The 12,187-nt window shown below is 45.7% G+C and overlaps 1 protein-coding gene across 13 annotated transcripts in view; it reads right to left on the bottom strand.

Moving 5' to 3' along the window:
- Nucleotides 1–12,187, bottom strand: part of FRMD4A (FERM domain containing 4A) — a 741,134-nt gene that overhangs the window by 285,253 nt on the left and 443,694 nt on the right. For 4 of the 13 annotated variants that reach the window (XM_077897148.1, XM_077897146.1, XM_077897149.1 and 1 more), the window contains exon 1: nt 2,088–2,261. The exons of the other annotated variants lie outside the window; for them this stretch is intronic. In XM_077897148.1, the coding sequence (XP_077753274.1) occupies nt 2,088–2,246 (159 nt within the window). In that variant the 5' untranslated portion in view covers nt 2,247–2,261. Of the gene's footprint in view, nt 1–2,087; nt 2,262–12,187 lie in introns of those variants that run through there. 13 annotated transcript variants of the gene reach the window in all.

Below are 12,187 nucleotides of genomic sequence, written 5' to 3'. Positions count from 1 at the left end.
CAAATCAACTCTGCTTGCCAGTGTGAGTGGGGGCTGGGAACAGGTAAAGCTGCCAACCTGGACCCCTGGGTCAGTGATTAGACTTGCCATCCTGGCTCCCTGCTCAGTGACTGCTTTCCTCTGGCACGTGTGGGCATTACCTGCTGGCTGTGGACAAGGCTGTGCAGGTCACAGGCATTGGCCCCGGGCTGACCAGCCTGGCTCAGCCACAGGCAGGCGGTGAATGAGCCCAATGTGCAATTAGCTTCTCACAGGGCTGGTGAGTTGAGGTAAGGCTGAGCAGCAGCATTTTTTTTTTTCCAGGCCTGGAGGCCAATAATTCAGTGTTCTCTTCAGGACACTCACAAAGTTAAGGGAAGTCCTGGAAAAAGCCCCTTGAGTGGGGGCTAGCCCGCCCTGCTTACTTGATGTAGAGTCTTGGTTTTTATATAACTTGATGAGACACCAGAGAAGACAAACAAGAGATAAAGTGGGAGATCCAGGTAGGGACCCGAGACCCCCAGACTCATGCGCGATCACAGCAACAGCTAAGAAGAATTAGATCATTAGGATGGTCCTGATTATGGAATTATACCAAATGCCAACCAGAAGTACAGGAAAAGCTTCAGATGGGCAGACCAACCACGTGACTACTTGACTCTCCCACCTGGGAGACTTTGTCCAGGATTCTTTCAGATTCACAACTCATCGTTTGGAAAAACCGTATGCATTTTTCAGCCCACTGTCAAATCTGGGAAGACTGCTTTCAAGTTTCTTTTCTGATCTATTACAGACAGATTTGCTGTTTGTAGTAACACTCAAGGTATGTGCCCTTCAAACACAAGAGTTCTGGAAAAAGAGCTCTTTCCCAGAAACCACCTGAACCGTGTGCACCCCGTCTGCTGACGAGGTGATGAGGAAGCAGGAGTGGGAGCCCTGGAGGGCTGTGTCCCTCTGTGAAATCAACGCAGGGCTCTTGGGCACGTCTTCCAAGGAGACGTCCCTTCAGTGAGTCCAGACATTCCATGAGGAGAGGTCAGGGGAGGGGAGGCCACATGGCCCCGCACTGTTTAGCCATTACAGTTCATTAAGGGATTATATGCTGCCAAATTATGCCTAAAAGCACAAAGGCCAGCTGTACGTCCTTGGTTCCAAGCAGTGGGGTGAGCCAGCTAACCAAGACAGCAAAACCACTCAAGTTGACTTAATGAGGGAAACCATCAACGGAGGAAGAGCTAGTGACAGCCCCTTTGAGAGCAGTCTGGGGAAGAGCCCCCCCTTTAATGCTCTGCCTTCACACCCCTGGTCAGGTCTGGTCCTTTCTCTCAGTCTGAGCTGGGGCAGTCCCTGTGGCAAGCGGAGCCTGGGGGAATGCCACCAGTCTGGACAGATGGCTGGGGACAGCAGACCCTCTCATTTTCCCCTGCGAAGTGCCCTGCACCCCCAGCCGGTGGACTCAAAAGAAGGGCCACCCTCCTGCAGGCAATGTTCTCTCTTGAGAAGAAGAGGCCGTGTGTGGATGTCTGACTGCAGAGCCTGCCGGGGAAGCCACCAAAGGGCAGCGAGGTGAGGACAGAGACTCAGTGCTGTTTCTCCGCATTCTTCCCTCCTTGTCTCCTGTGCATGGCCACGGCTCCTAACTAGCTGGCCCCCCCCCCCCCACCCTCCACCGACACACGGACACACACATGCACATCTTTTGAGAAAACAGCATCTCTCATGTGAGAGGAACATGAGCTCACGGAAAAGGCATCCTTGTCTTTATAGCCAGAAACCTTTGCTTTAAATCACAGGGCTCTGTCCTTCACCAGCAGCGTGACTTTGAACGAATGATAAACTTCTCTGAGTTCCAATAACCTCATCTCAAAATAGTGACAAAAGCACCTACTTTATCTGGTTGCTCAAAGACTGAATTGCATCCTGTGTACGAAGCACCTGTCGCGGTGCCTGGTACCTAGAAGATGATGTTTGATCACCATTAGCCGCTCCCCCATTATTACACCACTCATCAAAATACTAAACATGTAACAACAGCATACACTGCTCCCCCATCATCCCGCACTGGTTTCTGATGCTACAAAGAAACATAAGAAGAGCTTCAGTCCCACCTGGTAGACAGCCCTGGAGATGCACCATGGTTTCAGCATCAGCTGCAGGACCCGAAGGCGTCCCCCTCGGCACGTCCTCAGGACCCGGGAAGTCAGGCCCCACGGCAGACGGTCCCAGCTACATAGCAGGTCTTCCGAGCCAAGCAGCCCTGCAGCCATGCCAGCTCCAGGCCCCGCCTTTACCCCTCTGGTCCCAGGCCCCACATACAGGGCTGTGTTCTTTTAGTAACTCAAAGTTCAAATGTCACCAAGATTTAATCAGGCAAGGGAAAAATGCAGTCAAAATAACTCTGTTTCCTCTGTCCCACTCTCCTCTCCTACCTTCCCTCTACCCTCACTAATCTGCAGGGACTGTTTTCCCTCAAGGATTAGCAAATAGCTCCTAAATCAAAATGCTTTCTCTCTGTCTCTGGGAACTAACCAGGGACAAGGTAAAAACAAGTCTCTCACCCTGCAGATAATTGCACAGCCCTCCCTGTCGGGGAACCGCTTTGGACACAGAACTGACTTTTGGGGCAGGTCAACCCAAAATTTAGGGAAGAGCATAAGCCCGGAGGTTATCACTGGGTTCTCGTGGTTTCAAGATTCCATCCAGGGTGAGAAGCAAAGGGGAAGGAGCTCTGGCTTCCCCTGCCAACATTCCCAAGGCATTCCATCTATTCTCTTAACTCTTTAAGACTTAGAGAAGCAAAGAGTTTCTGTGTGGTGAAGCGAAAATCTAACTTTATATCAACACTGGAGGGGTTGCTATTTCTGGGGGTGCTTTACCAAAACACAGGCATTTTCTTTGGAAATTTCCCAAGTTTACATTAGGATTAAAAGGGCTGTAAGAAAACTTATCTATCAGATTTAATATCAACATCTGTGATTTTGGGGGAAAGCAGATAAAAGAGGTAAAGGCAACATTTCTCATTTCTCCCCACGATGGGGCATTTTCTACAAAAGCTCTTGTGGCTCTATCACGTGTTAGATAAGCCCTATGAAGACCTCAACCCAAGGGAAGATATCCAGTTAAATGGGGTATAGCTATTTTCCATCTCTATTAAGTTTTTTGAGTTTTGATCATTTTTAAAGATTTATTTATTTATTTGAGAGACAGAGAGAGAATGAGCACTAGCAAGCATGGGGGGAGGGGCAGCGGGCAAAGGAGAAAGAGAATCTCAATCAGACTCTGTGCTGAGCACAGAGCCCACTGCAGGGCTTGATCTCTTGACCCTGAGATCCTGACCTGAGCTGAAACCAGGAGTTGGATGCTCAACCAATTGAGCCAGCCACCCAGGTTCCCCAGGTTTTGATCATTTTTAACCTTGTTTCAGAAGGGCATCTGCATCTGAATTCAATAGGTTGTTATATGCCAAAGAGGAAATAATGAGGTGCTATACTTAAAGTGGATAACACAGGGTGTGGCCGTAGCTGATTTTTATTTTTGTGTGTGTGTGTGTGCACTTACCATGATCAGGCAAGTCAAGGACATGCCTACCACTGATAATACAAAACTCTAGTGATGGTTTCCAATGTTGTGTTTCTATAAATCGTCTTCTCTTAATTCCTTTCCCTTTTTGCTATGGGTAAAGGCATTAATTAATTAATATGTGAGGAACATTTTCATTTAAACTCTTCTTTGATGAATTTTATCACCATGAGTAAGAGCTCTAGGGTAAAACATTATACATGATTTCATTCCTACATATTAATCCTTTATTTCCACACACTCTGTCATACAAGGCAAGGGGATACTAAAGAATCTTGCTTTTCTACAAACACTCCATCACCAGAGGTTGTTTCATTAAGACAGAAGGAAGGAAGAAGGGAAGAAAGGAAGGAAGGAAGAATGAAAAGAAAACAAAAGAAAAATGTAAAACTAATAGTATGTGGAAAATGATTGCTCCATTAACATTAGTTAACCACCTTGGAATTCTCAAGAAAAAACAAATGCAAGCTGCATCATAGTCAGCTTTTGCCTGTGTCCCTGAGCTCATGTTCTCCATCCTCTGGGGATTTTGGCTGTGAACCAAGCTCTTATCCAAAGCGTGTAATTACGGAATAGATAGGGGCAGTTTTAAAGGCACTGTTTTACTCTATGATTCAACAATGTGACTTTAAAACCATTTTTAAAGTTAAATGTATATTTAGCTTATGGTCTGGGAATCTTTTAAGTATAAAGGTGCCATAATAAGCTTTTAACAGCATTCCCGAATATAAACCTATTAGTTCCTGAGAACAGCAAGACTTACTCCAACTGACCTGAAATCTTTATCTTTATCATGGGGACAGAGATGCAACCTCTCCAGGGTTGGTAGCTTCAGCAGATGTGCTGGTGGAGGACACTGCCCAGTGTCTTCAGCGTATCTGATTCTGCCCGAGATTTGAGGTCCGTAACTCAGACTTTGGTGGGGCAGCTTCCTCGACGGCATATGGGATGTGGTGCATGCAAACAGCACCACTGCCATCGACCACGAAGCCCGTGCTTTGAAAGTGGTTTAGAGTGCGCAGAGCAACGAGACACGGATGTGTGTGTGTGTATGTGTGTCCACACATGCGTGTCTGTGCACGTATGTCTATCTGCGGGTCTGAGTTTGCATGCCTGCGTGTGCATCTGGGGGATCACAGTGCAGAGGGTGGCAGTGACCTGCTCAGACCACATGCACATTGTAATGGAACAGGGACATGATCTCAGGGCTCAGCAGGCAAAAGAAGGATCTGCACTTGCCTTGGTGACTCCTCCCTCTCTAACCACGTTCTTTATTCTTTCTTTGAAAGTAATAGAAAATCAGGGTTTTCCGGGCAGCTTACCACTTACACAGTCACTCACTAGACTTTAAGAGTGATGAATCAGTGGCCCTGTGGGTGACTAAGGGGTGACGAACAGCATTTGAGATACCAGGAAGGCGCCGGTAAGAGCGATTACAGAGTCACTTCTCCTTTCAGGAGACTTCTTGCTAACATTTGGGGTGAAAAGAGTCTGAGGATTGAGTCAGTTGGCAGGATTGGCCTTTGAGATGTTGCTGAATGTTGGCCCATCGTACCCCCTGGGGAACATCACAAGTGGGAACCGAAGTCTTGGTCCTGTGGTTCCATATTTGGGAAGGGACTGGAGCTGGAAACTCTAAGTCAGGTGCTGACCTGGGGAGATGGCAGGTGTGGCCAAGCCAGGAGCTCCGGCCCAGGGTGATGGCAGGAGAGGCAGGTGGGGTTTGCACGGCACACGGAGCCACCCCTACCCTGCCAGCTGCTCCCCGCCTTGCACAGCTGTTCATCTTCCCTGTGTCTACCTCCGCCTCTGGGTTTTCTGTCCCTGCTTCCAGACTCTCGTTCACTGTATTTGTAAAGACAGAGGAATTCTTCTCAAAGCAATAAATGCCTTTGCCCGACTCTAGGGATGTTTTCAGACATAATTACCGCCTCAAGAAGGACTTGGAAAAGCTCTAAGTTGAAAGTAATATGCAGCGCAATTAGGGACGAAATTTGCAAACACATAAAGATACAGGAAATTGTGTGCACACGGAGAAGTATATTTATAGTAGCCCAAGAAATATATGCAGAAATGCATTCTAATGTAATCCATTTTAATTATTTAGTGATTAGTTACCCAACTATTTTAGAAAATGTCAGCCCTAAGACTGATGGAGAACTGTTATGGTCTCTGTCAGGTGAAAGTCAGCTGCTGAGAGGCAAAAATACCCTTTGTAAAAAAAATTCTCTTGGATGCATTTTGTTATCTTTGACAGAATCTGAAGATAAAGGGCAGTTGCTCCTATACCAAAGCTCAGTCCAGGGACCACGCCTGGGTGGCTCAGCTGGTTAAACATCTGTCTTCGGCTCAGGTCATGATCTCAGGGTCCTGGGATCGAGCCCAGCTTTGGGCTCCCTGTTCATCAGGGAGCCTGCCTCTCCCTCTCCCCTCTAAACTCTCCCCTTCCCCCAAATAAATAAAATCTTAAAAGAAAAGAAAAGAAAAGAAAAAAAGAAAAGAAAAAAAAAAAGAAAAAGCCCAGTCCAGATATTTAAGCCAGAATAAAGGCCTTACTCCAACCAGATCTGTTCTCTTAGAAGGACAGGCATCGGGGGATCCCTGGGTGGCTCAGCGGTTCGGTGCCTGCCTTTGGCCCAGGGCACGATCCTGGGGTCCCGAGATTGAGTCCCGCATCGGGTTCCCGGCATGGAGCCTGCTTCTCCCTCTACCTGTGTCTCTGCCTCTCTCTCTCTATCTGTGTCTATCATAATAGATAAATCTTAAAAAAAAAAAAAAAAAGAAGGACAGGCATCAATGGGTAACTCACTCCAAAGTGAACCTGAGAAGGTGCTGGAAAATAATAAATGAATCAACAACAGAGAGGGGAAGGCAGGGGCTGTGTTCAGAAATACCCACCAACCCTATTTCCGGGTTTCATAGAAAGCAGATTCCGTTTGGTTTTTCTGTGCAGCAAACATTTCTGTGCCACATGTGGACCTTTTCAGTTCTCAGCTACTAACTCACATTTTAATTCTACATTTGCCTCCTGACTTCCAACAGAGGACTCCAACTTAGGCTTAAATTTATTGCACATTTTGTTCTTTCCTTGCATTGAATGCTCTTGTGATTAAATCTCTATGTGTAACCAAAATGCTGGTGTGGGGTGGAGCTGGAAGCTTTATTCTTTAAGTGAAGGAGGCCCATACTTCTTTGTTAGTAATTCTTAAAAACAAAACAAAACAAAACCCAGCACTTTATTGAGGTATAATTTACGGACCATGCACTCCAGCCATTTCAAGTGTACAACTCAATGGTTTTTTAGTATATTGACGGGCTCTACAACATCACCACAATCTAAATTTAGAACATATTCATTACCCCAAAAAGAGAGCCTATACTTATGAGCTGGCACCACCACTCCACATTTTCTCACCCCTCCCCTGCCCCCAGCAACCACACATCTACTGTCTGCCTCCACCCATGTGCCTCTTCTGCAAATGTTATATAAATGTGATCTTTGCCATCGGCTTCACTCGCTCAAGCATAATGTTTTCAAGGTTCATTCATGTTGTAGCAGGTACCATACCTCATTTCTTTCTCTTGGTGAAAACAATCCCATCGTACGGATGGATCACATTTTATTTATCCGTTCACCCACTGGTGAGCATTTCCATCATTCCCACTCTTGTGCTCTCAGCAGTGATGCTGCTATGGATATTAATGTACAAGTTTTTGTGTAGATGTATGTTTCTCAGTTCTCTTGGGTAGATGCCTGGGAATGGAACTGTGAGATCATGCGGTAACTCTATGCTTGAGCTTTTGAGGAACTTGCACAGTGTTTCCAACAGCAGCCACACCATCCTACATTCCCACCAGTGGGGTGTGAGGGCTCTCCTCTCCCCACATCCTCACCAACCATCTTAGCGCCTGTCTTTTTGATTAGAGCCATCCTGGTGGGTGTGAGGTGGTAGTGTTCTTGCTTTCCCAATCAAATTCTAGGACATGCCTTTGAGTAGAGGGGGTGTGGTAGCACGTGGGAAGGGTGCCTCTCAGGGGCTACCTGCTGTTTCCCCTGGCTGAGCCCTGTCCTTGCTGCTGCACATGGATTCCGGGAAGACGGGATGGAGGGTGCTGGAAAGCCCAGCATTTCCTCCTCTGTCCTTGACTGCTCCCTCCGCCATGTCTTCCTTCCCATCCTGACCCTCTCACGCCCACCATCAGGGGGGCAAAAAGTTCAAACATTTTTGGACGTTCTCATTTGTCCCTTTATCATCCTAGCACCAGCTCTTTGGGAAGAGGATATTTAGAAATAGCACTGGTATGGTTAAGTGAGTGGGCGAGGCGCAAAACCCAAACCCAAACAATCTTTTGAAATCCAGAGGCGTTTCAGGGCCGCTCGCTAACATATTTAATCCCATATTTGGGTCTGGAAGAGGTCCCAGCTCTGACAAAGAGTCATCACTGCATCATCATTCCTCAACCTGAGAACCCCAGGGGCCCGTTTATATAAAAGCTAGGGAGCTCACTCTGTTCATTTGGGAGAATAATTTTTAAAAAACGCTTGGCTGTGTATATAAAAATATTTTGGATCCCTGGGAAAGTAGAAGAGAGGCAGAAGCTGCCCTCTGGCTTAAGCGCTTCCAGAGCAGCATGCCAAGAGCTATGTTTAGAAATATTTCCCCCACGCTCCACAAACCATTATACAAGTCGTCCTAGGGCCTTAAAAGTGATGTCATCCTATCAATTACTGTGGTTATGAAAGTAAGTTCTCATACATATGCCAGGCCCCAACAGAAATACAATCAGGGCCGTCTGAATTCAATCAGTCGGGGCCCTGAATGAGAAATTAAATGCTCTCAGCTCCTCTTTTCTCCATCTCTTATTATTTGGTTTCCATGGAACTTAGTGGCCAATGATGATTTTTGAGCATATATTCTGCAAGCGTGTGTTTATGAGATCAGGGCCTTCTGTGAAAAAAAAAAAAAAAAAAAAACGTTCTGTTTAGTTTAGGAGTCGTGAACACTCGGAAGAACCATGGTTTGGGGCCTGTTGGGAGTGAAGTTCTAAGACTGGGGGTCCCATTCACAGAAAAAGGAGGTCTGGCTGCTTGAGAGCCACTTCCACCTCCTCTCACAGAGGAAGATGTGTTAATGCTTCTAGGAGAGTTGTTGACAGATCATCAACACTGGCCCTCCACATGGGAGCTAAGAAGATATTAGAAAACTTGTGTCTAGATGCTGGGAAAAGGTTTGAGGATAACTCAGTGAGGAGGAACTTAAGGTTTCTCCTCCAGATGTGAAGGAAGACAAGTAGACCTGAGTAAGACGTAAACCAGAATAAGGACACTCAGTTTTTACCTAGAGCTTAAATTCCTTTTAGCTCTTTACTCAACTGTGGGTATTACACTGTTTATAATATTGTGTTATTATAATATATTAGGAGGTTTTTAAGAAAATCTGTTACTCGTTTCCACTAAAGTCTATTTCTTCTCTAAAACTCCTTCCAATTTAACAATCTTACTTAAAAAAAAAAAATCCTTAGTGTTTGAACTTAATAGAAATGTAATGACTATGGAATGAATAAAAATGTGTATTTTAGGGGCCCCTGGGTGGTTCAGTGGTTGAGTGTCTGCCTTTGGCTCAGGGAGTGATCCTGGGGTCCTGGGATCGAGTCTCGCATCGGGCTCCCTGCGGGGAGCCTCCTTCTCCCTCTGCCTGTGTCTCTGCCTCTCTCTGTGTGTCTCTCATGAATGAATAAATAACATCTTTTTAAAAATGTGTATTTTATATAAAACCATAGGCTTGGGGCTTTTCATGTTGCTCCTGGGTGCTATGCCTTCATAAAATCTACTCCAGGGTAACTTCAGTTCCCTAATGGGAAGTTCTGTTGTTCTTGTTTTGGCTTCTCAAAGAGCAGGCACATTAGGGTTAGCCCTCCATCCCCTTTCTTATTCAGTAATGAAGACATGAAACACGATGACAAAGACAATGCAGGAGGCTTGATGAATGGGAATGGAATGGCCCTCCTAATGTAGGTAGGGTCAATGCAGCTCTGGGGGTCAGAGGCAATTTTGGTGAGCTAATGACTTTGGGAAGCCATTTTCAAGGCCACATTTTTCTCTTGCTTCCTTAGAATGCTTTTCTCAAGGGAGAAAAGGAAAGCAGAGATGTAAAAGATGTCTGGCCATCCCATGAACCCAGCCGGGGGACTATCTGCTGACTACCACTTTGTCTGACCCCAGGGCTCTGTATCATTAGTGTCACTGAGTCCAGAGGTCAGGACGTCAAATAGCCCAGAGTTATGCCTGAGTCTAGAGACCATATTCCAGCATAACTGTGGCCGAAAATCTATTCTGCTCTAGTCCATCCCATTTTCTAAAGTTTACAAAAGTTCTCTGAATGAAAAGCATCTAACAAATGACAACAAATCTCCAAAATGCACAAAACAAAACAAAAAGCAAGCATGAGTTCTTTACTCGAGTTGGTCAATGGGGATTGGATTAGTCCGTCAGCTGGACTTTGGTATTACAAACTCCACGTGAGCCAAAAAGCAAATCCTTTGATATATATACAAATTAGGCCTGTTTTAGGATAAGTTTATTGATGTGGTGAGTTGCCTAGACTACCATGGAAGAACTTAATACTGTATTTTTTTTCATTAAGATCTCTTTTCAAAAAAGATTTATTTATTTATTTGAGAGAGATTGAGAGTGAGAGGGAAAGAGTACACACATGAGAGCGGGGGAGAGACAGAAGGAAAGAGAGAAGCTCCAGCAGGCTCCCGCTGAGCACGGGGCCCGATATGGGGTTCCATCTCACGACGCTGAGATCATGACCTGAGCTGAAATCCAGAGTGCGACGTGTAAACAACAAGTCACCCAGGTGCCCCTTTCTCATTAAGATCTTTTATAGATAAAGGCATTTATTTGGAGTGGTGCTTTTTGGGACCATTTAAGCTAACCTGACCATAGATAGCAAGATCTCTCTGGAACCACGACTGACTGAGGATAGCAGGGGTGGGTTAGGATTTAGCCACAGAGCTTGGAAAACCAAGAACTCTATTGGTGTTGGGTAGAGGTCCGGGCACATTCTGGTTAGGAAATCAGGACAGTGGTCACAGACATCCAGAGTTATCCAGCTTTAAAGGTCAAGGTGAATGAATGAATGAATGAATGAATTTATTTTTAAAGATTTATTTATTTATTCATGAGAGACACAGACCGAGAGAGAGGCAGAGACACAGGCAGAGGGAGAAGCAGGCTTCTCGCAGGGAGCCCGATGTGGGACTCCATCCCAGATGCCAGGATCACGACCCAAGCCAAAGGCAGGTGCCCAACCGCTGAACCACCCAGGCATCCCTGAATCAATGAATTTAAAACAGGCAATCAGAATGTCTGTCAATAGAGAATCCAGAGTTTGGGTCGGCCGGAAGGCCAGAAACTAGATGGGTAAGAGCAAACAGACCAAAAGATACATGGCAAGCCAGGGGTGGCCATGGCTGGATGGAAGCCTGAAGGAGAGCCAAGCAGGCTGAACCCAAAGTGCAGGTATGCAGGTGAAGCCCTGCCAGGTACTTGTATCAACCGCTTAAAATTCCCTCTGGATCTCTTCTTATGTCCTGCCGTCTCTGACCATCTAAGTGAAATATTGACTGATCCCAAGGCTCAGCATGTCCCTGAATTTGCGGGAGGCCTTCTTCCTCCTTTCGCAGCCCTGCAATCGGTGAACCGCGGAGACAACCGATGAAAAGAAAGAGAATGCCTTTTAACGACTCAAGAGAAGAAATGTAATTACGCCCGTGCAGGCCATGAAAGCATCTGAAAATCTGTAAGGAAATCTACCTTAGACTTTACGGTTGGGTTTGTCATGAAAAATAGAATATAATGAATTTTCCTCCTTTTTTTCAAAAAGAAAAAAAATCTCTGTGTCATATAATTTGAGGTAAATCTCCAGGAGAGAAGAAGGAAATTGGATCGGGGTATTGGTTATTTCCCCCTTCATGCAGAAACAAAGGTGATGATTTAAGGTTCAGCCGGGAGGGGATGCGAAGGAGCTAAGCGCCTTCTGCTAGTGTCACTTAATAAACCCAGGACAACAGCCTCCCGGTACCGCAGAGGGACCAGGCTTCTCATTAATTAAGCACTGGTAATAGGCAGGTCTGAGCTCCCCTTGGTGAGTTTGACCACAATTAAGTGGCCTGGGGCACTCTCTCTAGTGAGCCCTCTATCTCCTCCACCAAAATTCAGGACAGATTTCAAAATGTGAAAACCAGAGCAGCCCACGTGGCGGAGGTTTTGCAAAGCTGAACACGTGTTCAGAGCCCAGACCCAGGTTAAGAACCCCTTCCTCACTTCCAGTGGGTTGAATGGCAGCATTCCCGTGTCCCATTGCACACCCCCAACCCTCCAGCTTTCCAACATTTACTGTTTTTTTTTTATCATGGTAAAATATATGTAACATAAAATTTACCATTTTGACTATTTTTAAATGTACAGTTCAGTGGCGTTAAGTACATCAGAGTGTTTGCAAACATCATCACTGTCCATCTCCACAAGTCTTTTTCATCTTTTTTTTTTTTAAGATTTATTTATTTATTTATTCATGACAGAGAGAAAGAGAGGTAGAGACACAGTCAGTAGGAGAAGCAG

This window comes from Canis aureus, chromosome 5, assembly GCF_053574225.1.
Source record: "Canis aureus isolate CA01 chromosome 5, VMU_Caureus_v.1.0, whole genome shotgun sequence".
Taxonomy (NCBI): Eukaryota; Metazoa; Chordata; class Mammalia; order Carnivora; family Canidae; genus Canis; species Canis aureus.
The sequence above is the reverse complement of the archived record's forward strand: the minus strand, read 5'-3'. Positions and strand labels throughout refer to the sequence as shown.